The sequence below is a fragment of the Sarcophilus harrisii genome, chromosome 4, assembly GCF_902635505.1.
Source record: "Sarcophilus harrisii chromosome 4, mSarHar1.11, whole genome shotgun sequence".
NCBI lineage: Eukaryota > Metazoa > Chordata > Mammalia > Dasyuromorphia > Dasyuridae > Sarcophilus > Sarcophilus harrisii.
Window position 1 is genome coordinate 147708652 of NC_045429.1, and position 27158 is coordinate 147735809.

Below are 27158 nucleotides of genomic sequence, written 5' to 3' on the forward strand. Positions count from 1 at the left end.
TGCTTTATTCTGTTTCTACTCTATTCCACTGTAGATTTGTAATTATTTTGTGACTTATTATTGTCTGAGAAACTTTCCTTGGGCACAGAAAACGTAAATGACTTGCCAAAGTCACATACTAACATTTTAGAGAAAAGACTTCAACCAAGGATTCTAAAAACTGCTCTCCATTCATGACAATATGTTTCCTTTCTATGTACCTTGTTACCTTGCACATACAAGTACTTAATAAATATATATTGGATTATAATAGATAATCTATGTCATCTCTGTATACTTTGAGATCCTTGAGAAATGGTTAACACTTACCTATGATTACTTGAGCCTGAGAATGGGAATATATGGAATTGATTCTCTTCCTGTAAAGTTGCTTCAGGTTCACAGGATGTACAGGGTCACAAAGCAAGGGAGACCTAGTGGAATAGCAGAGGAAATTTACTGGTCACAGTTTATAGGGTCATAGTATCATAAATCTGGAGCTGCAAGGAATCTTAAGAGGTCATTTAATTCAGTGCCTTCATTTTATAGGTAAGAAAACCCAGGTCTGGGGAAATGGTAGTATAGCATTGTGATCCCAGGAGTGGTAAATAGCTATAAATGAGTCAAAAATGCTTGTCCCTTTGAGAACGGAGGCAAAGTAGAGAGAAATGAATGGTAAGATAATGAAAAGTAATATGGAATTCTAAGGCTGGACCATAGTCATAATATTAACATGGAGCCAAGAGAGTATCAAAAAAGGTCAGTTTTGAAGGAAAGACAGTTTATAGAGCAGAAGAACTAAAGTGTGCCCGGAAAAGAAAGCCAGAGAAGTAGTATATGAAAGAGTGGAGGGTGCAGTTGCTAGACCCTTCTTAGGTACTTAGAAGGCCAATATCTTATTCAATCTAGAACCTGATGACACTTTAATATTGTGTCATGATGTAATTTAGCTTTTTTTTTTTTCTGAGGCAATTGGAGTTAAGTGACTTGCCCAGGGTCACACAGCTAGACACTTAACACACAGTTAAGTGTCAGAGACCAGATTTGAACTCAGGTCCTCCTGAATTCAGGGCTGGCACTCTATCCACTGTGCCATCTAGCTGTCCCCTGTATTTTAGCTTTTGACAATAAAAAGTAAATGATGAACAAAGAAAGGATAGAGTGAGACAAAAATTGTATAATATTATTAATGCAAACAAAATGGAAACAAAGCACAAGGTAAGCAGTTTCTCTTATCTGTAGAAGTAATAGCATATTCATCTTTGTGATTCCTTATATTTTAAAGTGATATCGCATTCTAGTAATTAATCATACCAATTTGTGAAATGAGTTAAAAATGCTTTCTCCAAAATATCCTAACTACCTATAATGTATCTGTTCATTAGTCATTGTACAGTGAACTGTTTAGGGTATTAAATGTTGAATTAAGGTTTGTAGATGACCTAAAACTTTTCTACTGTTTTACCATTGTCATTTTAAAAGTAAAAGGTATCCCATAGCCTTGAAGACATTATCTATAGAGAGAGACTTGCAAAGAGATAATTAATCTTTTGGAAGCTGATGACATAGTCACTAATTGAGAATAGAGAAAATGAAGAACCAGGACAGAATCTTGAGAAACACCCATAGTTAGGGGGCAAGGCATGTATGATAATCCAGTAAAGCAGATGAGGAATGGTCAAACAGAGTAGGAGAGCCAAACATCATGAAAACCCAAGCTAGGAAGAGATTGGTCAAAAGTGACAAAAGTAGCAGAGTGGTCAAGAAGAGTAAGGCTGGAAGAAACATCATTTAATTTAGCAATTAGGTGCATTGTTAATTGTATTGATAACCTTGGAGAAAGTAGTAGGACATATTATACACCTCTCCAGTAATCTTTGGATTATTTGTAATTTTGATTTTTTAGAGATTGTAGTATGTCATGAGTCATAACTATAGAGCACTGCCAAAAGAATACTGGTAGATAAATAAGGGTGTGTGTGTGTGTGTGTGTGTGTTAAAAAGGCAGCCTGATATCATATGAAATCACAGGTTTCTGAATTCATTCTTTCTTATGCAGTTCTATTCATTGTCCATCTTCAGTACTTGTGTAAGACGTGTAGTAATGGATCAATTCACTGAGTTGCCCATTTAACAGTATTTCCCATGGCTTGAATCTTCTTTCAAAATTATATAGAATGTGAAAGTGTGGCTGGCTTATGATTTGTATTGATGAAGGAAGTTCCTAATCAGTGACATCATAGAATTTATAATGAAATAGTAAACCAAACCATATATTTTACTTTTGGGCTCCCAAATTGGATAATGCAGCTTTTTTTTTTTTTCAGAAAAAAATAGATTGACCATTTTTTCCTTAAAAAAATACTTATAGATTTAGGATGGAAGACATTCAAGATGATATACATTAAAGAGTAAGCAATATTATAAATAAATTAGATTAATAAGAGCACAAACATACCTTACAAAATTTAAATATTGTCAATAACTAGTTTAGTTTGAACATAACAATCTGGTCATGAGTACTTTTCATTTATTCGCTTGTCTTTATTGCTACAAGATGGTTTTTTTTACATTGATGATGTTTTCCTTTATTGAAAAGATATTGTTAAAAACTTATCAATGACATTTGGCATGTCAGTGGTGGAAAGTCACAAGACAAGGGAAGTCATATACTTCAGCCTATTTCATTCTATGAAAGAGAAGATTGTTGTATGTCAGTGGCAAAAAAAATAGAGTTTGCATTGCCACTGTGGAACTAGTCATAAAGAAAAGTTTGTAATCCAGAAGGAAAACCTAAAGAAAGGAAAGTCTGCTAAAGTAAGGTTTATGAGGACAACAAAATATGTTTACTGCAGTGAATAAATCGAATACTGCTGCATTCAAGCAAGCTTTGCTTCAATGCAGACCATTTACAAAGTGATCGAAGCCATTTATAGATGGTGACTTCATAAAATAATGTTTATTAAAGACCTGAAATTTTTTGTTTTGGGTAAACAGCAAGCCTTTAAAAATGTATTTGTTAGTAAACCCAGTGGCTGAATGTATCAAAAAATTGACTGGGGATTTATGTTGACAGTTTAAGGAAGAAAATAAAATACTCTGTAGCATTTTCCATCCCAATTTATGAGAGTATAGACATTACAGATCCAGCTTAGTTTTCTGTTTTTATTAAAGAGATGACTGACAAATTTAAAATTGTAAGTAGTATCCATGAAGGGAAAAAAAACTATTTACAAGGAAATTTTTTCTGAAATGCTATCATCTTTCAAATACAAATACAATTCTGTTGGGACACAATGATGGATTTTTCTAAATGATGATTTTTCTCCAATTTCAAAAAGGAAATTGTTAATGATTAACATTCAAAGGTACAACAATTAGTCTCTTGGAATCTTCTATTTTTAGAATCTCTTGCATAATCAACAAGGTGCCAAAAATCTGCAAATAAAGCACAGTAATCTAATCATTAATATGATATATTTTATTATGGGTCAGGTGGTTAAACTGTGTATTTGACCTGAAGTGACTTTTTCTGAAATTAGAGAAAAGAAACCTTTTTGTGGTATATAAAACAAAGGCATTAAATAATTGAGGGCCTCTGGACAAATTATTTATTTTTATTTGTAATGGTAATGACATTTGAATTGCTTATATAAGTAAAGAATTACAAAGATAGCAAAGATTTATAATACCAGACCTGATCATGTTAAATGAGATCTTCAAGATTATATCTTAGTTATCAGAAAAATAATTAAAATTTTACAGGTTTATTCATTTATTGAAACCTACATCCCTTAAGGCTATTGCACTTAGGACTTCAAGAAGTACCAAGATGGAAGAGTGAGGAAGGAACTCCAGTTCCCTTCCAAACAACTAAAAAACTGCCTCAGAATTGCTTTATGAGCTGGAAAGCAGGAAGGTCTGTCTGATTGGAGTGGGAAGGGAGGGAGGTCCAACAAACAGCCAGCCCTGAAGCAATTCACAAGTGAGGCCCCACCCTCCTGCAAACCAAGGACTCCTTAGGCAACTGAGAAGGCTGTGCAGTGCTGCAAAGTTCTGTCCCAGGCATCCCACCCCTAATAAAAGCCATTGCTGACCAACAGTGAAACCTCCCCTTGGGGCTGACCACAGCAGGGACACCCCACCTCTGGGGTTTTCTAGCAGAGAGACCCTGTTTCCATAACAACACAACAGCAAGGCTCCACCCCAGAGCAGTTCCGCAGCCAAATCTCACACCTGGGGGGAGGTCTATGGGGAGGCTCATCCTCCAGTACAAATAAAAAGGGAAACTTACCCTCCTGAGAAAGTACACAACTGCAGCCTGAAATCCAGCAATAAGATGCTGAGCCCCAGCACAAAACCTTGGGACAATGCAGGACTAGACCTCAATTTTTACAGAAAAAAATAAAGAGTTTTTCTATAGAAAGTTACTATGGGGATAGGGAGGATCAAGACATAGACGAAGAAATAGTGTCAAAATGGCTACAGGTGAAGTCTCAAAGAAAAAAAAAATGTAATTTAGACTCAGCCCCCCCAAAATAACTGGAAGAACTTACAAACGATTTTTAAAAAGCAAAAAGGAGAAGAAAAATTGGGAAAAACTGAAAGTGATGAAAAAAAAAAAGTTGATAGTATAAGAAAAAATATGCAAAAAATTTACTAAGGAAAATAACTTCCTAAAAAATAGAATTGGCCAATGGAAAAGAAAGTAGAAAAGCTTACTAAAAAAATAATTCCTTAAAAATTAGAATTGAACAACTGGAAATAACGACGATACATCAAGATATAATAAGAGCAAATCAAAAAAGAAAAACAAGAAAAGAAGAAAATGTGAAATTTCTCATTGGCAAAACAGCTAACCTAGAATAATAGATCCAAGAGAGATAATATAAGAATTATTGGACTATCTGAAAGCTATGATTAAAAAAAAAAAGCTTGGACAACCTCTTTCATGAAATTATTAAAGAAAATTGCCATGATATATTAGAATCAGACAGCAAAATAGAAATTCAAAGTATCTACTCAACCCTGCCTCAAAGAGATTCCAAAATGAAAACTCCCAGGAACATCATAACTAAATTCTAGAGCTCTAGAGCTCACAGATTAAAGGAAGAAGTACTGTAAGCAGTCAAAAAAAATAATTTAGATATTATGGATTTATAGTCAAGATTAACAGGATTTGACAGTTTCTACATTAAAAAAACCAGACAGCTTGGGAAAAAGCCAAAGACAAAGGAATTAGAATTACAATCAGTAATCAATAAAATTAAAAATTTTTTCCCTAGGAAAAATAGGCATTTAATGAAATAGAGGGTGTCCAAACATTTCTAATTAAAAGACAAGAGTTGAATAAAAAGTTTGATCTCTAAATATGACTCAATGAAAGCATAAAAAGTTAAAAAAGAAACAAAGAGCAAACATTTAAAAATTCAGTAAAATTAAACTATTTATATTTCTATATAGCAAGATATTTGTGACTCTTAAAAACTTCATTACTATAAAAGCAATTTGAAGGAGTATATGTAGACAGAGGGTGTGGATATAAGGTAGGACTCTGATAAGATGATATGCCCCAAAATAAAAGGGTGAGAAAGAAAATTGCACTGGAAGAAGAACGAGGAGGGAAATCAAATAGGATGAATTATCTCATATAAAAGAGGCATGAAAAAGCTATTATAAAGCAAGGAAAGACGTAGGGATGATGATGGTAGCAGGCAAAGATTAAACCTTACTCTCATCAAAATTGTCTCAGAGAGGGAATAATATACACATTCAGTTGGATATAGAAATCTGATGTTATAAGGATGAAAAAAAGAATGGGGATAAGAGAAGGGAGGGGGAGACTGATAAAAGGAAATTGGAAAAGCAATGATCAGAAGTAAAACACTTGTGAGGAAGGAAAAGGTAGACTTTAAAAGAAAGAAGGATTATAAAAAAGCAAAAAAAATAGCGTGGAAAGAAATGTAGTTTTCATAACTATAAATATAAATGGAATGAACTCTCCTATAAAATGGAAGCAGATAGTAGATTTGTTGGGATGTATTTTGCCCAACTAAATAGCAATAACTTTTTTTTTAAATAACTTTTTATTGACAGAACCCATGCCAGGGTAATTTTTTTTTACAACATTATGCCTTGTACTCATTTCTGTTCCGATTTTTCTCTCCCACCCTCCACCCCCTCCTCTAGATGGCAAGCAGTCCAATATATGTTGAATATGTCATAGTATATCCTAGATACAATGTATGTGTGCAGAACCAAACAGTTTTCTTGTTGCACAGGGAGAATTGGATTCAGAAGGTAAAAATAACCCAGGAAGAAAAACAAGAATGCAAACAGTTTACATTCTAAATAGCAATAACTTTAACAATCTAAAGAAATATCTACAAAAATATGTTACTCAGATTGTCAAAAGAAGAAATTAAATACTTAAATGACCTAATCTTAGGAAAAAAAAATTGAAAAAGCCATCAACAAATTCCCTTAAAGAAAAAATCCCCAGGACCAAATGAATGCACAAGTGAATTCTCCTAAACATTTAAAGAATAATTAATCCCAATATAATATAAACTATTTGGAAATATAGGTGGAGAAGACATCCTATCAAATTTCTTTTATGACACAAATATGGTGCTGAAATCTCCATACTAATTATCATCGAAACAATTAGCCTGCTTATTCAACCACTAGCCTTAGCAATGTGACTAAAAGCCAATATCACTGCCGGCCACCTCTTAATTCACCCAATTGGTTTGGCTGCCCTAGCACTCATATTTAAACCAGGGAGAACCAAAACAGAGAAAGTAAATTATAGAACAATTTTCCTAATGAATATTGAAGCAAAAATTTAACATATAATAAATCACTAGCAAAGAGACTATGGCAATATCATAAAGATAAGGATCATACACTGTGACCAAGTGGGATTTATACCAGGAATACAGGGCTGGTTCAATATCAGGAAAGCTATCAGCAAAAATGACCATATCAATGATAAAACCAATCATATGATTATCTCAATAGATGCAGAAAAAGCTTATGGAAAAATCCAGCATCTATTCCTGTTAAAAACCTGAGAATGCATAGGAATAAATGGATTTTATTTTAAAATTATAAGTAATATTTATGTAAAATTATTAGCAAGCATTATTCATAAAGAGGATAAACTGGTAGTCTTCCCAGTACAATCAGGACCTGGTTAACTTTAATAGAGGCCTATCTCCTTGATTCTGAGAGCTCTTGCTGCTAGTCCTTTGTTGCTGCCAGCTTCAGCCTCTCTTTTCCTTCGAATGTCTCCAGCCAGCACAAAGGTGGAAGTTGGATCTGACTCTGCCTCCGAGAGTGGGCTTGTGGGCTTCCCAAAGTGCATCCTGGTTGAGGCTCCTAGCTTATATATGCTCTCTTAAAGGTGTGAATCTTGTGGAACCCTTAATAAGTATTAAGTACATTTAGAGAACTATTAAGCACCCTGCTGAACAACCATTGTCTCTATCAATTCCACTGACTTAGCACCTTATAAGAATTTTAATATCTCCCACTTTGATTTAGAACATAGATGGTCATGATCTCCCTGACTTCTCAGGAAGGGAGATGAAAACACCAAAGGAAATGGGAAATCAAATCAGATTGGCGGGTTTCTGAAAGGACTCACTCATAAAACAGGTATACATAAACCCATCAATATGGGAGGTATTATACATAATTACATAAATTACATAAGCACATAGTAACATAAGCACATAGTAACTAGTAGTGATGTAACAAATAACATGAATCAACATGAGGATTTACACATGTCTATAAGTCCTAGAAATAGTCCAAAAGGAATCTATTGCCCATTAGTTCATGTGCCAGAAATCCAATAATTCCTGCAAGCTCTGAATTACTGCAATAGTCTCATCAACAATTTTTCATTTCAAGGAATACAATGATTCCTGCTGGTTTTCAAGTCCTGCAACAGTCTTATCTTATGTCAGGGAATCCAATGATTCCTGCAAATTTTGTTCTTAGGTCTTCTCCTTTGTTTCCAGATTTTTCTCTTTTTCTGTCTCTCTCTCTAGGTGCTCGTTGCCACCCATTTGTTTCCTTCTTCATCTGCTTCCTTTTCTCTCTGTAGAGATACAAGCAAACCTTCTCTCCCAGGCAGTAAACCTATCTACTCCCTTTTATTTACCACTTTCTAGATCTCTCCTTATCACCCGGCAATTACATTGGAGCTATTTGTACTGGACACTGCCCTGTTGGTTTAAAAAGCCTGTATTCTCCCCAGTTGTAATCCCTTTCTGCTATCTGATTGCTTTTTTGCTGGTTGATTATGTAATCCCTTTCTGCCATGTGATTACTTTTAGGCTGATTGATCACATCAAAGTCCTGAACTTCTAAAGACTTGCTGGGTATAAACTCAACTGCCATCATGCCCCACCTGTCTTTTGTATGATATCTTGGGGCTGGGCTCTGCCTCTCATTTCCCTGGGTCAATCTACATTCGGCGGTCTAGTGGAAGCCCTTGTGGCATTTTGGACATAGGGTTTTGGGTTTTCTCTCCCTCTGTCCCCATATCTACACTGGGCTCTCAGATGTCCTAGTTTTCCACACTGAAAACATCGACAAGTTTCTCTAGAAGTCCTTTGCCAAGAGAGACCCTGTCTTCCCATGTTCATCATAGTCTGGGTATAATAAGCATTTGTGCCCACTGTGGCACAGCGTCTTATGATCTCCTCTAAAGGAGCATCTTTGTGTAGTCCCCATATAATTCTTTTGCAAACCTCATTGGCATTTTCCTTAGCCAGTTGTCTGATCATTATTCTTGTAGCTGCATTTTTTCCAGTGGTTCTTCTGACAGCTGTTTGCAAACGTCCCACAAAATCCTCAAAGGGTTCATTGGGACCTTGCTCTATTTTTGTGAAGGCTTTACTTTCATCTTTTTCTGGGAGAGAACCCCAAGCCTTAGAAATTTGCTCATACACTGTTATGGGATAATTAATTGTCTCTATCAATTCCACTGACTTAGCACCTTGTAAGAATTCTAACAAAGAACTATATGAACATTACTATAAAATACTTTTCACACAAATAAAGTCTGATCTAAACAACTGGAAAATTTTTAGTTGTTTAGATGCATAGTGAAGTAAACAGAACTAGGAGAACATTGTATATAACAATGGCAATATTATTCAAAAATGAAAAAATGTGAATGACAGCTATTTTCAGCAACACAAATGATCTAAGAAAATTCCAAAGAACTGATATTGATTAAATATAGACTGAAGCATGCTATTTTAAAATTTCTTTTATTTGTCTTCTTGTACAAAATGACTAATATGGAAATGTTTTACACATTTGTGTATATACAACCTATATCTGATTGCTTATCATCTTAGGGAGGGGAAAAGAGAGGGAGAGAGAGATAGAAACTGGAATTCAAAACTTTTAATAAAAAATTTTAAAAATTGGAAAGTTATTTCATTTACAAGTGTTCAAGAATATGCCAAAAAGATAGTTATACCAAGGATAGACCAGGGAAGAATTGAAGGATTTTATAGAGCAAAAGACTACATTTTTGTTATTTGCATTACCATGGACATTTCTCAAATTTTTAAAATTTGTATTGTTTGTTTTTACATCCTTTACATTTCATATTTCATTCCTCAATAGAGTCATCCCCTGTAACAGTTTAAAAATAGAAAGAGAAAAATTTAGGAAATGCAATCAACATATTGAAAAAGTCTGTAATATGCAATGTTTCACATCTGTTATTTACATTGCCCCTGAAACTGGCTGTTAAAAGGCCTACAGAAAGCTTTCAAATAGAATTTGACTAATTTTTATAACATACTATCCTTATTAAAATTTTTAGAAAAATGACAAGACTTTTATTCATATTTGACAAAAAGTAAATATCCATATCTTATTGATTTATTTATATAATGCTTGGCAATATATAGATTTTAGACAGTTCTTTGTGCAGTGAGATAATTCTAAAACTTGAAAGCTCCAGGGAAAGTGATATCCAATAATCAAAATGTTGCCAACTTATAAACTAGCTACCTGAATAACCAAGTTTTCATTTTAGGGAATCTTTTAATAAGTTTAATGACTTTTGTTGTTGTTGTTGTTGTTGTTTCACTCTTTATAAAGGAGAAAAATGCCTTCTGATAGACGGTACTTAATTGGATACTTCTGTTCCTCTTCTCCCCTTGTCATTGTCTTGCCTTAACATATGTCAATCACGGGTTCTTAACACTTTCTTTCTTTCTTTTAAATCTCTTCATTCTTCTTCATGAAAATGAAATTCAAGTGACACCTCTTTTCTGACTTCATCCTCATTTCTGTAAACTTCTACTTAAGCTTTCTAACTATGTGGGAAAAGAAATATTCTCCATCATTCTTTCTCTTCTTTTCCTGAACTTATTTTCCCCCACTTGCCTTTATTTATTTATTTTTTTAAAGATCAAATATAATGCAATCATTATCAGGCTCTCTGTCTTATTTGACTCTTTCTATGACTCATGATAACATTAGGGATCTGAAAGAATAATTGCATCATTCCTCCCTTCTATTTCCCCCATTGAAAGATGAATAGAACATTTTAAAGATCCCCTTTGGTTATTCATTAGCATTTCCTTTTTATGTTTAATGCAAAACATATTTCCATATTTGCCATTTTGAAAAAAAAACAGACAAAAAAATAGATTTCCCCACCACCAATAAAGAAAGTAAAAAAGATATTTCATCAATCTGCATTCAGAATTCCTAAATTCTCTCTCCGGAGGTGGATAATATTTTTTCATCATGTATCATTTGGAATTATCTTGCATCATTGTCTTGATTGAAGTAGCTAGTCTTTCTACACTATTGCTTTTCCCACATACAATGTTGTTCTATTTCTGCTCACTGCACTTTGTGTAAGGTCATATAAATCTTGCCAGATTTTGCTGAAACCATCCTGCTCATCACAACTGTATTCAATGACAATCATATACCACAACTTGTTCAGCCATTCTCCGATCGATGGGAATCCCCTTAATTTCCAATTCTTTGCCTCTGCAAAAGAATTGGCTCTGAGCTGCTACATTTTTTTTAAATAAATAGGTTTTTTTCCCTTTCCTCTGGTCCCTTTGGATACAGATCCAATAGAGTATGCACAGTTTTATAGGACTTTTGGCATAGTTCCAAATTATTCTCCACAATTGTTGGATCAGTATATAACTTTACTAACAATGCATTAATGACCCAAATTTTCCACATCCCCTCCAGCATTAGTACCTCTCCTTTTCTGTCATATTAGCCAATCTGATAGGTGTAAGGTAGTACCTAAACATTATTCTAATTTTCATTTCTCTAGGCAGTAATAATTTAGAGCATTTTTATGTGACTATATATATATATCTTTGATTTCTTTTTCTGAAAATTGTTACATCCATTGACCATTTATTAACTGGAGAGTGACTCCTTCTTTGATTTCTTGAAATGTGATATGTAGACTTTTAAAAAAAATTTTGCTCATGACTTTTTAAGAGATCATTCTTAAATGATCTCTTCTTGGGTCTGTTTTTCAGATCATCCATTTCTGTTACAAGATGCCTTAATGTTCTTAGATTTTGCACTTTCTTTTCCATTTGGCCAATTGTGATCTTTTAGGAATTGTTTTCTTTAGTGGATTTTTATATCTCCTTTGCCATTTGGCTAATTCTACTTTTTAAAATGTTTTCTTTTTCTAAGCTGATGAATCTTTTTTTCACAATTCTATTACATTATTCATTTCGTTTCCCAATTTTTTTTTTTTTTACCTCTCTTATATGATTTTTAAGCTCCTTTTTGAGCTTTTCTTTGAGAGCTTCTGGACTTGAGTAAAAATTCTTGTTTTACTTTGGGGTTTTGCCTATAGTTGTTTTGACATTGTTTCCTCTTCTGAGTTAGTGTCTTGTGTATAATTTCCTATGGTCAGATTCCTTTTTGGTTGTTTTTTGCTCATTGTTTTCCTTTCTTTTAAATTTGAGATCTGCTGCCAGGGTGGAAGTAGCCCTGTCTCAGTCTTCTTTACTGGGACTTATTAAATGGATAGGAATTAAATATACCAGAATCTTAGAATCATAAATCTGATTCAATTTGTACCTAAAAAAAAGCGCTTCCCCATTACCTAACAAGTAATATGATGCAGTAGATTTAGAATCAGAAGACCTGAGTATACTGTGAACAAAGTTTTACTTTCCTCAGCTATAAAATGAATAGGTTGGTATACGTGATCTCAAATGTCCCTGCCATTTCTAAGTCTACAATCCTATGGTCCTGTGAGGTGATCATTCAGAATCTGCTTGACGAGGAAAACTCTCAAGGAAGACTATTCCACTTATGGATAACTAGTATTAGAATTTTTTTTCTCAGCCTCAATTTGCCTTTTTTTTGTGTGTATAACTTCAATATATTATTCTTAGTTCTGTCCCTGGAGGGTGGGGGAGCAGAACAAAATTAACCCTTTTCTATAATAACTCTTCAAATGCTTGAAGACAAATGTTATATTCAAAGTCTTCTATAAATAAAATATTACCATCTTCATCATTTGGTCATTATATGTTATTAATTAAAAGCCTTCACCATCCCAGTGGCTATCCTTGAAATGTTCTCCATGTTATCAATGTTCTTCTTTAAATTGTGACCCTTAGAACTAAACACAATATCCCAGATGTTGTATGCAGGGCAGAATGCAGTCTTATCTTCCTTATTTCCAAAACATTTTTTCTCAATATAGCCCAACATACCATTGTATTTTGAGCCATCATATCATAATTGAATTTGAAATTCACTAAAATTCCTAGATCTTTGTCATATAAACTGCTATCTAACCACACTTGTCTCATCTTCTACTTAAAAAGGAGGTTCTTTTAAAAGGCCTGAGTGCATTTTTTAAAATTATATTCTTTATAAAAGAAAAATTATTCTTTTATCATTATTTTTATTCATATTTAATCTTTAACTTTTTATATCTTTCTGTCATCCATTATGTTAGATAACTCTCTTCACTTTTCATCCTTTATAAATCTGATAAGAATGTCATCAATTCCTGTATCTACATCTTTTTGACAAAACTGTTAAACCTCATAAAACAAAGCACAAATCTTGAGGGCCCTTCATTGACCACCAACTTCCATAAAAACATCAAATCATTAATAATTGAGTTCATCCATTCAACCAATTCTGAATCTATCTATTTTTCTCTGTTAACTAGCCCACAGCTCCCAGTCTTTTCTATAAAAATACTATAAGATATTTGATTAAAAATATTGTTGAAAATTAAGTAAATTTTACCCTTAGCATCTCACCAATGTGTTAATTTAGTAATTGTTTAAAAAAAAAAAAGGAAAGAAAGGTGATTTGATATGATATATTCTTGCTGAAGCTATGGGAATTCTTTATGACCATTATATCCTTTTGAGATGTTCTCTGGTCAAATTTTAATAAGTTCATTATAATCTTCCCAAGAACTGAAGTCCAGGCTATTGGCCTATAATTTGTAGTCTTCATTCTTTTCTTTAAAAAACTCAGGACAACATTCTGTATGCCCGTGCTACTTCTCTTCTCCAAGATCTTTCATTTCCTTACTTTCAGTAAAATAGCTCAACAATCTTAACTATTAATTTTTTCAATACCCAAGGATGGGCCTAGCTTATTTGGTTCTAGCAACTTGAATTTATGCAGCACCCTAACACTATTAGCTATTTTTGTTCTGTTCTTTTTGGCTCAAAAGTCATTCTCTCTGACAGAGAAAAAGAAGAAAAAAAAAATCTGGGCAGCTGTGTCTTCTCTCTATAGTCAGTTGATAAACATTATCGTTGTTCTTATTACTATTATTATTATTATTATGTGCCAAATATTGTGCTAAACACTTTACAATGATCTCATGTTATCCTCTTAACAATTCTAGAAAGTAGATACTATTTATTATCCTCATTTTGCAGATAAGGAAACAGAGGGAAACAACTTGTGACTTGTCTAGGATTATTGAACTAGTAAGAATCAGAGAGGATTTAAACTTACATTTTCTTGACTTTAGACCTGGCACTCTATCCATTGCACCACCTAGTTGCTCCCAATATTCTGTTTATCCTAAGAAATTCTATCACTATTTTGATCGTTCTATTTTCCTTAATATATATATATATATATATATATATATATATATATATATATGTATATATTTTAATTTAGGTTTTTAGCTTTTAATTTAGTTTTTGTTTGTTTGTTTGTTTAGTTTTTCTTATCAGCCTCAGCACATTTTGAAAGTCTCTGGACATTATTCTTATAACCATGACATGCTTTTGTATGCATCTTCAGTTACCTACTTACTTTTGCTTCCACCTTCTATAACCTACGATTTAAAAATGTAAATTTGTTTGTGTGATTGCTATTCATCTTCATTGATTTCTTAAATGCTTTGCAATTTGCATAGTCATTGAAATTGTTTCACTTTGTGTTTTCAGAATTTCAGGTCTCTCGGCCTTATTTCTCTTGCAGCATTTTGGTGTATTAAATTTGATCTATCCTTTCTCTTTAGCTTTTGAAACTGGCTTTTCCAAAATATAGGGTGCATAGCAGACTCTGTTCATCTTTCCTTTATATTTTATCATATACTTTCCTTTATTTTATCATATCAAATACATATATTTTATATCATATATTTTATCATATCATATACATATCATTTATCATATATCATATTTTATCATATACATATCATATACAGTATTCTCTAGAAATAGATACTCTAGGAGAGTATCATATATTCTAGAAGAAAATGGCCATTTTTTATAAAATTCTCATCATTTTTAATCCAGTTACAAGTTCCTCTCTGTTTAAATGAGAATCTAATCTTGAATACAATTTCCCTTTGTTGCTCTCTCCATCTTTTAAAAGATGAAATTATTGTTAAGGAGTTATAGAAACATCAGCAGAAACTGCATTAAAAAAAACAGCATTGAAGTAGAAATAAGTTTAGTAGTATTATTAGAAAATGTAGGGAAAATCTGTAAGGCAACTTACCCATCTGAAGCAGGGGATCCCTTTAACCAGAAAGCTAAAATGGTTCATTTTCTGAGAATTCTTGTTAACTAAAGTTTTAATATAATGGCTTTATGCATTCCTTATCACATTAAATCATAATAATACCTATCTCTCTTTTTAAATTCTAGAATTCTTCCAAATATCTGGTTAGGAAGCTGCCCTCGACAGTTGGAGCATATAACTATCAAATTGAAGCATGAATTAGGGGTGACGGCAGTAATGAATTTTCAGACTGAATGGGATATAATACAGAATTCATCAGGTTGCAACCGCTACTCAGAGCCCATGATCCCAGAGACTATGATTAAGCTCTATAAAGAAGAAGGAATGGTCTATGTATGGATGCCTACAACAGACATGAGCACTGAAGGTAATGATTCTGATGATTGCTTCTCTGCTAAATGTTTTAAAGAAACCCTTGGAAATGCATACTTCACAAATGAAGCAAAATTCTATTTTAGATTTAGCTACACAATTTTATTAAGTACCTTGTATTCTGCTTTCATGATTATAACCAATGAAATTGATTCCTGATAAATTTATTGTTTTTTTAAAAATGGTTTTCCAAGGTCATAATATCTATCCATTACTTTCTTATTAGGTTTGGATAAACATATATTCTTAGTTTTGTTTACCTGTATTTTAGGGAAGACTGGTTTTCTCATATTTAATATCTAATGCTCTAATTACTCTATAATTTCAGTGGTGTGAGCATTTTCTCCAACAATACAATTTACAAGTCATCCATACTGTTCCGATACTGTGGAATTATCATCCATACACTGTCGTTTATAGTCCCACAGAAAGGTCTACCTGATGGGTTAGATTCCTTTCTTTTATTCTTGACATTGAAAGCTGTACACCTAGCTTGTCTTTAAGTTGTCTTTCACTTTTCTTATGTGACCAATACATTTTTTCTTGTATCTAATCAGTCATCTTTCTGATGAAGTTCTTGACACTTCTGCATAATTCCTTGTACTTTTACTTGCCATTACCACTCTCCCCTCCAAAAAAACAACAATACAACAAAACAAAAACCCTTTATTTATTGTGGTTCTCAAATTCAGTTTTTCAGACAGTGTAATCTTTTACTGGCAGCCTTATAATATCATCAGAAGAATAATCATATTAAGACTAAATTTTATTTCATGAGAAACTTAAAGTCATTAAAAGACCTTTGCAGTTTTTCAGTGGCTATATAGCCTGCTCTCTTCCATCTCAATTCTGGGCCCAGATCCATGTCCTTTTGTAATATCTAACCCAGATAGACTGATGGATATGTATATTATTGCAACTGCATATTATTATCTATGCAAGCAGACATTCTTTATCACCGTTTTTTCTGTATGCAGGCATAAAATTTAAAATCCTTCAAATTATGAAATTGTTATTTGGTTTGAGATTTTTAAATTCTAATTCTCGGACTAGGGTTCTTCCTAATCACATTGCATTTGCCAATCCTGACCTGGCAGTGTTCAGAACAATGACTGAATTTAGTGAATCCTGAGAGTGCAATTAGTATCTTGTATTGTGCAAAGCATTAATGGAAGGAGTGCTGTTAGGGAATTAGTTTAGTTTAGTTTAGTTTTCTGAATTGCAGAATTTTCTACTTAGGACTTGAAAAGTAATCTAGTCCAAATTCCTTCCCCAGTGGTCCTGGCTCAAGCTTTAATCATTCTTCTAGGAAACCCACTGGGGTTGTGATGTTAAATTAGTTGTGATACTCTTCTAGAATGTGATATATTCATTTTATGGTGAGAGTGAACTGTTCCTTCCCTTCCCAAAACCAGGTTGGACCTTCCAGTCTGACTATAGACTAGAATAATGCTAGTCTCCTTTAGTGTTCCTTTGTTTTATATTGCCTATTTAGGACTAGAGCTGGCATTCTTGGAATGAGGCATTCTAACTTTCGGGGACATTTGTATGGAGGTGTTGTGTAAAACATAGTTTATGTGAAGCTATATTTTCCTAATCCACACTTAGTTTGTCTTATATAATCCATTCATTAACATGCTTTTATTAAGCATCTCCTATATGCTAGGCAGTGGAGATACAACAAAACAAAACAAAACAAAAAAAACCCAAAGCACAAGAACCCCAACCCACCAAAACCCTAGCAACAATTTTCAATAAATAGATAAAAGAGCATTTGAGCAATGGAACCATTACTTTCTATCAATAAATCATTCAGTCAGTCAGCAAGAATTTACTGTACACCTGTTGTATATCAGACATTGTGCTAATTACTGGCAACTACAAAGAATGAATTAATCTATACTTTACAATGAGCTGACATTCTAATGAGGTACACATAAGAAATATGTATAGTATAAATATAAGTAAAAACTCATCAAAATTAATTAAATACCAGGTGGTTTGAGTGAAGTTGGGAGTATTAGGTTCATGTAGATGATTGTGTCTGAGCTGCATTTAAAGGAAGAAGGGAATCTTTGAAACAGAGTACTTTTTTCAGAGTACATTCCAGGTAGGGGCCATGGATAGGGCAAAAGGCCCAGAGGCAGGTAGTAGGAAGTCATTTCTGAGGAACAGAGAGAAGGGCAGTTTGGATGAAGAACAATGTGGGAAGAACAGTATTATCCAATAATAGGTTTAGGACAGTTTATAAAGGGATTTAAACTAAACAAGAATTTATATTTTATCCAAAGAAGCAATAGCTTTCTATTCCGCTAGAGATGATTGAGTAGGAGAGTCACTTGATCATATCTACACTTGAGGAAAATTACTTTATCAGCAGTATATAAGATGGACAGAAATCCATTTTATACCAGGCAGAGATATAAATGAGGAGATTGTTGAGATCATCTAAGTGATGGGTAAAAGGGGTATGAAGCAAAATGATAGTTATGTCAGTGAAGAGAAGGGATCAAATGCAAGATGTGTTGTACAGATAGAAAGATCAAGATCTGGCAGCTGACTAGATAAATGGGGTGAGAGAAGGGAGGATTCAAGAATAATGGACAGACTTGAGTCACTGGAAGGATAAGGAGATATTTGACAGAAATAAGGAAATTTGGAAGAAGGGAGGACTTAAGAGGAGAGATGATGGTTCAATTTTAGACATGTTGAATTTAAAGGGCCCTTGGGATATTCAGTTTGAAATGTTAAATATTCAGTGATGTAGGGTGATGTAGGGAGGCAGAGAGAGAGAGAAAGAGAAAGAAAGACAGATAAAAATAGAGACAGAGAGAGACAGAGATAGAGATACACAGAGAGATGGGGGCGGGGGAGAGAGAGAGAGAGAGAGAGAGAGAGAGTGTGTGTCAGAGACACAGAAACAGAGACACAGAGACAGAGAGACAAAAAGAAAAAAGAAAGGGAGAGAGAAAAGAGAGAGAGAAGAGAAAGAGACAGAGACAAAGAGAGACAAAGAGACAGAGACAGAGAGGGAGAATATAATTAGAGGAGGGAAAATAGAAGAGAGCTCAGAATAGAACTTTGGAAATCACTCAAAAGAGGAAGCAATGAAGAAGTGGTTGAACAGGTAGGAGACATAACAGGAGAGAGTGATATCACAAAAACCCAGAGAAGAGGGGATAGTTATACTGTCAGATACAGGAGATAAGTGGAAAAAGATTAAGGCAGAGAAAAGACCGTCAAATTTGGCACTTATCAGATCTTTGGTAACTTTGAGATAACTGATAATTTTGGAGAGAGTAGTTTAATTTGAATGGTCACATTGGAAGCTAAATAATTGTAAAGATATGAAGTGGACAATCACTTTTATAGTTGAGCAGTTTGGAAGTTCAGCCTTTGCTTATGATTTGGATTCTATAATGTAATTACTAGATGGTACAATGAAGCTTCAAAGAATACTGCTATTGATCTCCTTGTGTCATATCTTTTATTCCAACCCACCATGCATGGGCTCCTGTGCACTATTGACTGGTCCTTATTGGCTTAATTGATCATTATTACATGATTTAGGAGAGACTTGAATTAAAACTGTACATTCCCATTCCTTGCTGATTTTTATGTAAATATTTTTTAGGGTTAAAGAGATGCATAGTGTTAATCTGAGGCAACTGGACTATGCCAATTAGGATTTTTCCATCATGTCCAAGAAAGCTCTTTATTCTAGAAGAACACTCAACCTGGAAACGCATCCCTCAGAAATTCCTTTTGCCCTGATTGGATTTTAGAAGGCTCCTACAGAATCTCTATTTAAGTAGGGCTATCAGCCAACAATGTCTTCATTTCCTGCTGGGCTGTCTTTCTCTGGGCTTCTATACCATGCCCTGACATGGGGTGCTTTCTTTCAGCTTCATTTTATATTTATATAAAAAATCAGGTCTTCTTACTCCAAGGTAGTTCTCTTTTCACTTGTGACCTGCTGCCTCTCACAGAAACATATTGAAATATATTAAAATGACATTTTCAGACAGGAATAGGGGCAATCAAGAGTACTGATTTTTGACATCAATATTTGGAGTCAAACACTAGCTTTACCACTTGCTATCTACGTAAACTTGGGCAAGTCCCTTACAATTCCCCAGCCTCTTCTATAAAATCAGGGGCTTGGACTAGATAGTTTTTTAAATCCTAAACTTGAATTTTGGGATCTAAGGAATTCCTTAACAACTATTATTCTATTATTTGTAATAGAATGAACTGCGTAGCCCCTTAAGACTAAAGGGTTTTCTACTGAGCCAGACTTTTCCTAGAATAGACAGTCAAAGGGTTAATAACCATCCCTGCATCCCAATGGGATGTTTTATCAATAAATCAATCAGCCTATGAGGCTCACAGGATGAGCATGTGAACATATAGATTAATCCAGCTGAATATTTTTAGAGCCCTAGAGAAAAATCTATGTGGAAGTGTTTTGAGTTGTAGCATAATGCTGTCAGATGAGGTATAAGACAGAAGACAGTTGTTAGGCTAGACTGTCACCACTAGTTGTCACTGAGCTGTTAAAATCAATTGTACAATCGATTGTTACTCATGTATGCTTTGTTGTAGGCAGAGAAGATGTTTAAGTGTTGTTTTTTCCCCAGGATGTTATTTTATTCTAGCAATAAAAAGCTCCCAAACCTGCTGACTACTTCAAAACTCTTCCTCCAAATTCAGTTTATATTTTGCAAGGAAACCACTCTTATTATGATGCTAATTTGTAGCATGGCAACAGATGCCCGAGCTAATTTCTGGGAACAGTTAATGGGCCTTAGTAAAGGATTGAGGTGAGGTCAGATGTTGAACTTTTCTTTTAACATTCAGAATATGCCAAGAGTCTGTTAAAGTGACTACCAGGAAGTGCCTGGGACTCTAGGGAGTGTATCTACATTACATTTTGAGTGTTTCAGGGGAAAAAAAAAGGAATACATGAATAAAATAATATCAACAAAGTCACACCTGACCTTCCCCCCAATACATTTTACTGAAAGAAATGTAAATTCATATAAACATGTATGTGTATCTCTAGCATGTGGGGAGGAGGCAGAATTGATCCTTCCAGAGCCAGTCTTTGGCAAAAATGCAAAGAAGATGAAATTTTTCTTTGGTACTTTTCTCTCGTTCTTATTTAGTATCTCTCCATGCCTTCATGCTGATCCCTGGCTGTACCACCCTGCTCTGGTACTACCCCATTGTATCTCTTTTAAAAATCTTTTTTTTTTTTTTTATTATAAACCAACCAAACAAAAACATTTAATGTGTACAGAAGTACAAGATGGAGGTATATATAAAAAACTGTGAAGTGTGATAGCAAGCAAACTAATGTATTTACATATATATATTCACAACTCCCATCCCTGAAAAGAAGTTAAATTGTACACACATAAACATTTATTAAACTGCTATACATGCTCTGTGCTGATCCTCACAAAGAGAGGAAAAAGACAGCCCCTTCTTTCAAAGACTCATAATCTATAGTTACTCAAAACAAATCATCTCTTTCCCCTTTCAAAATCTCCTCAGCATTCCACTCTCAGTCAGGTATAGGGCATATCTAGGTATAATTGACAGTAGGCCAGTTGGGTTTAGGATCAGAGAACAAATCTGGATGCATCAACAGGTTTAACCAGACAACCACTAGAGTTTGTTAAAGTAAGAAAGTTTTCCTCCCTTTCTTCCTTCCCTCCTTCCTTTCCTCCCTCTTTCTCTTTCCCCTTTCCGCTTTCTTTTCCTCTTCCCTTTTCCCCTTCTCCTTCCCCTTCCTTCTTTCTCCTTCCTCTTTCCCCTCCCCCTTCTCCTTTTCCCTTCCCCTTCCTTTCCCCTTTTTCCTTCCACCTCCCCCTTCCCCTTCTCCCTTCTCCCTTTCCCTGCTCCCTCCCCTTTCCCTCTTTCCCCTCCCCCTTCCCCTTTCTTCCTCCTCTCCCCTTCTCCTTTCCCTTCCCCTTTCCCTCCTTTTTCTCTCCCCTTTCACTTCCCTCTCCCCTTCCCCTTTCCCTTTCTCTTTCCTTCCTTGTCTGAACCTTTAAGCAGAGGGAATGTGGAGATGTAGCAATAATGACCAGTGAGGAGATAGGGAGAAAGACACTTCCTGGTATCAAGAGTTCAAGATTCCAATGGGAGGAGACGAAATATAAAAAGCAGTGTACAAGCAAGACATTTAAAGTGTAAAAGGGAGGTAATCAAAAAGTGAAGGTACTAGCAAGGGCTGGGGAGGAGGAGGGATACTAAGGAAGATCTTTTGTATAAGGTGGGGTTTGGGTTGAAGAAGAGGTAAGAGAGCTCTTGGAGAGTGGTATTTTTTTATTCAGTGAAGTATATTGTTGTTTGTCCTTCATTTCTGAAGAGGACCATGATATCAGGGAGATAAAGCCATGTCATGTAAGTGAATTGGATTTAAGTGAGGGAGGGCTGTGCAAAGTCACCTGCCTCATCTTCCCCTCCAGAGCTATCTGGGTCCAGTGGGAAGACAGAGATTAGCAGCATTGGAGATGGCCTTGGATACAGTGGGAGACCTTGGCCTTTGGTGCAACCTCAGTGAAGTATGAGATAAGGGATGAGACCCCTTACCTGAGCAGGTGCCACTGTAGGCTTAAGGGAGGGATGAAAAGGTTTGAAATAACCACTGTGATGAGTGGGATTAGAGAGGTGTAAAAAAATTGCCTTGCAGCAATTATGATGTACACATACACACACATACTAGGCATTTATTAAATGCCTAATATCTATAAAATTCTATGCAAAGTGATAGGAATGTAAAGGCAAAAATGAAATAGCATTTGCCCTCAAGGAGCTTATATTCTATTGGGGGAAATGTAAATAAATATGAAATATTACTTTTTTACATAATATTCACATATAGATGTGCAAAATATGAATAATAAACGAGTTGAATTAGAGTTATTAACACAAGAAGATATTTGATTTTCACAAACTGTAAAGAGAAGCGGTCTTTTCCTGTTAAGATTTCTATTTTAACAATCATTTCTTCCTTGTTAATCAGGGTCAAATCAAAGCAATCCAACTCATCATTTTTTCTACTTTTTGAAGAATAAAATTATTAAGGTAAAGTAAGAATTTATCATCTGCTCTGCTTTAACACAAAAAGGCCTCCAATAAAAATCTGGATACATGAAATCCTCCATCACTGTGTTGTCATGCTTCAGAAATCTGTTTGCTGAGTTCATCATCCATTTCTTCCTTCTGTCCAAATGATCTATAGGATATTTTCATCATACTATCATGTTGTTCTGTTTCCTCCTCCACTTGGTCCATGGATACAGTGAAAGTTTTCTTTGGTCCTTTTAACTTCTAAAATTCTCTAATTCTCTCTAAAAGTCATTATTTTTCTCTTTCTTTGCTTCCTGGATTTTCATGAGATTACATTTATAGATATGTTATAGTCATGATTTCAATCTCATTTAGTCTCAGTGATAGCTATATAGGTGAATTTATCTTCTTCTATTTCACGTTGCTTATTACTCATATTTATTCATCTGGGACCACAAATTTTATTTATCCCTTTCTGTTGAATATTATATCTGATGATATTGATCACTTCTACTGATTTTCTTCTTTCTGTGTTGTATCTAATACTCTCTTTAATATCTAGCTTTATTGACATTTCCGATGGTATACATTTGGCTTACTTTGAGATGATTAGGAAGAAATTAAATGTTACGTTAAATGTTAACACAACTGATTTAAAAGCCCCGGCATATATAGTACTCTTGCATTATATGATGATAGGTTAGATGACTTGCCCAGAATCACATACTGTAAAGGTGGAATTTGAATCTTGATTCCAAGTCAGTATATTATGCTGCTATGTATCCATGTTATACAAGACAAATCATAAATTCAAATGAACATAATCTGAATGTACTCAAGCAATTTCTTTAAATCCTCTGAACTAATTCTATTATGTGATCGAAATGGGTTAAGAATTGATATTAATATTGTGGAACAAAATGTTTTTGGAAGGACATGTAAATGAAATAAAATTGTGGTGCAGTTAGATGAGAGGTTCTTTTTGAAATAAAATAATCCTCTGCTCAGTCTGTGGTAATGCTACTAGACAGCTGTAATCCATGTCAAAAAAAAAAAAAAAAAAAAAAAAAAAGCTGTGTCCACCCTGAGGTATTTGTTAACTTTTTCTTTTGAGTGACATTTGCCCAGAAATGGAAGTAACGGGAATGATGAGAAGAAACCAGCAACATGGAATGAAGATTTTTGCTGCTATTGTTCCATTGTTTTTGAGTTGACCTATGTTGGAAAACTATTACCTTTTCTTTAAAAGAAAAAACAAAAACAAGCAAACCACCCTTGCAAGGAAACAAGCTGTCTTCTCCCTATCTCACCTTGCATACCATTCTGATTTCATGGTGCAGGAGACAAGTTATTATTAGCTATGATATTCAGGTTTTGTTCCTAATGGGTATGTGCCTTGCTTTCTCAATCCCAGGCAGAGTACAGATGTTGCCCCAGGCGGTCTGTCTCCTTCACAGCCTGCTGGAGAACGGACACACAGTCTACGTCCACTGCAATGCTGGTGTTGGCAGATCGACAGCTGCTGTGTGTGGCTGGCTCAAATATGTGATGGGCTGGAATATGAGGAAGGTGCAGTACTTCCTCATGTCCAAAAGGCCTGCTGTCTACATCGATGAGGAGGCACTGACCCGTGCAGAGGAAGACTTTTATCAGAAATTTGGGAAGGTTCGTTCTTCCTTGTGTAATCTCTAGTGGGGTACAATCTCAAACTCCTGTCAGGGAAATTGGGTGATATTTTAAAGTGATTCAAAGACAGACTAATTAAACAGTAGTGTGGTATAGTTTAGTAGTATTATTTATTATTATTTTTATTATTAGTTTGGCATGCCCATTTAAGTCTCTGTTTTGGATTAGAAATATATTTTCTCCAGAGTACCTTCTAAAGAAATTTATAAATTGCACAAGAAATGGGGTACAACAAGGTAACAAATACCATTGACAACACCTGTAATCAGACTATTTATTTTGGTTAGCTTATACCTAGGTGACTTTATAAAAAATTTAAGATTATAACCACTGTTTCTTGTTGCATTGTATGTAACCATTTGCTGCCTGAAAGGGGGAGAAAATCTATAATTATACAGATTACATCTTTTACAACAAAAACAACAAAGACAGACCTACTGCTTTGTAAATGCAAACTATCTGGCCTGCTACCAAGCAAGATACTAAGTCTGGAAGATGGAGGTTCCATAAATCCTTGCTGAATGGAATGGAATGGGATTTCTTGTTCTGTAGGGAAAGGGTGTGTTGATATACAATTTGGATAGCTGAAATTCTTAACTTTGTTCTGAACCTTTTGGGAAGTCTAATGAAAACTGTAGACCTCTTAATGTTTTTAAATGGAAAATATATAACAAAAGATTATTTCAAAAAAACCAATTATATTTATATAAAGTTGTTAAAATATTATGAAAAAATTCACAGGCCACTAGGTTAAATAAATGCTCTGATAAATCTGTGAAAACTGTAGGAAAAATATTACTTTATGTGAGTCCATCATGGGAACTGGCTCTTGATTTATAGCAGAGATTTTTTTCATGTGCACTATGTTTCATGTTTCACTATATCTTTGAATTCTTTAGAACTTTTTAGAATGCTTGGAACATAGTAGGTACTTAATAAATATTTATTGATTGATTAATTGGCTACTTGTCTGTCTTCTTGCTTATTTGAAAAATAAAGGCATTTTACAGCTCCTGACTCAATTATCTCAATATTTGATAGTCCTGTTAGGGGACCATGATCAAGAGGTGTCTCAGGGCAAATAAGAGGTAAGTCAGATCCCATTTCCTTTGCATATCATCCGCATTTTTCTCTACTGTCCCATGAGAAATAATGGTCACTCCTTATGATGCCACATGAGAGATATTGATTACCATTCCTGTCACATAAATTATAGATAAGAATTAATGACAGAGAGGATAATCTCACTTTCTAATTCATAAATTGTGTGGCTGAATATTACATTGGAATTTAAATCCAATCATTCTCAGCCTTTTCAGTCTAAGTAACTTAGACTACTAGATAACACAATTGTAGTGCAGGACTTAAAGTCAGGGAGATCTGGATTAAAATCCAGCTCAGATACTATTAGCTGTATGACCTTGGACAAGTCACTTAACATTTTTCAACATCAGGTTCCTTATCTGTAAAATTGGGATAATAATAGCATCTACGTCCCAGGATTATTTTAAGGAGAAAATAAGATAATATTTCTAGAGCGCTTGGCAAAAATTAAGATATTACATAAATATCATCATCATTTTTCTATAATAATTTATTCACTTCTCCACTCAAATCTATCATTATTTTCCTTTCACTTATATCTAATTATAACTAACCTCATTCTATAATTATAGTAAGGGAAAATGTGGTCCTTTCCCAGAAAGTAAGCTCTTCTACCTATTAATATTCCATTTATTTCTATAGAGGAAGGATTTATGGCTAGCTGATAGGGATATTATATTTGGGAGTTTTTCCCTGACTTTCAACCACATTCTTGCTTTTCTTTCAGGGAATGACTAACAATCCTTTACTACTTTCTACCAAGAGAGAAATCAGTGACAAAGATGACAATAATGAGAAACAGAGGTAGTATACAGTCCACTCTGACATCAGCCTCATTAAGATCCTTTGAGTGATATCTAAAGAGAATGCAGTGAAGTGCCCAGAAACTGTCACTACTCTGAGCTATTGGTAGAACAAACCTATAGAAAATTGTATTCAATTACTTGTCCTTTATTATCCCTGCAACTTTGTTGAGAATTAAAAAACAAGTATTGGGTTAGAGGACATAGGGCCAAAGAATCCTAGATTTTAAGCTGAAATGGACCTTTGAGATCAGGTCCAATTTTCTTATTTTTCAACTGAGGAAATTGAAGAATGAGCAAATTAACTTGCCTGTGATCACTCAAGACAGTTAAGTGTCCGAGGCAGGATTCAAATTCATGTCTTCTAGACTACAAGAGAGAGAGACATTTAATTTCCTTTGTCACTTAGCTACACTCAAAGATTTCTATCTCCTGTTGTCAGTTACTAGGGTTTTACCCAGATATGCCATTTGGTATTTTTAGCCATAGGAACATAGCTCTAAGAGAAGGGATTTTTCATCTTTTTTGTGTATCTTGAACCTGTTTAGCAGTATGGGAAAATCTTTTTCAGAAAAATGGGTTTTAAAAATTTAGATAATTGAAGGATATGCTAAATTTTGCTTAGAAGTTAGTAAAAATAAAGATGTAATTTTTTTTTCTATTCAAATTCATGAACTCCAGGTGAAGAGTTCTAGAGCTGGAAAGAAACTTGGAGTTTATCAAGTCCCACCTTCTCATTTTACAAATGAAGAAACTAAGACTCAGGGGTAGGTTAAATGATTTGCCCCAAATCACAGAGACAGTAAGCATCAAAAGCAAGATTGTATTCCAGATACTCTGACTCCAGAGACAACCCTCTTTCCATGATACTATGTCATCTCTCAAAAGGTTTCTATAAACTTTTCCCCTTGAAATCAGACTATTTTCAAATGAGAGAAATGTGTTTCTTTGATGCCTAAAAGATCCAAATTTTACCCTTCCCACTGGAAATAGGCTTTAGTCTTCTTCCCCTTTGGTCTGATAGGAGAAATCAGGTTCAGAAAAATTAATTGGTAAATTCATAAATATTGA

General features: G+C 34.3%; 1 protein-coding gene across 2 annotated transcripts in view; it reads left to right on the top strand.

The window, feature by feature from the left end:
• EPM2A (EPM2A glucan phosphatase, laforin) overlaps positions 1 to 25378 on the top strand; it is a 250861-nt gene extending 225483 nt beyond the window's left edge. Inside the window, exons 3-4 of one of the 2 annotated variants that reach the window (XM_031937665.1) lie at positions 15165 to 15406; positions 23909 to 25378. In XM_031937665.1, coding sequence (XP_031793525.1) covers positions 15165 to 15406; positions 23909 to 24186 — 520 coding nt within the window. In that variant the 3' untranslated portion in view covers positions 24187 to 25378. The remainder of the gene's footprint in view (positions 1 to 15164; positions 15407 to 23908) is intronic. The other variant, XM_031937664.1, reaches the window with a different exon arrangement.
• Positions 25379 to 27158: the final 1780 nt, after the last annotated feature.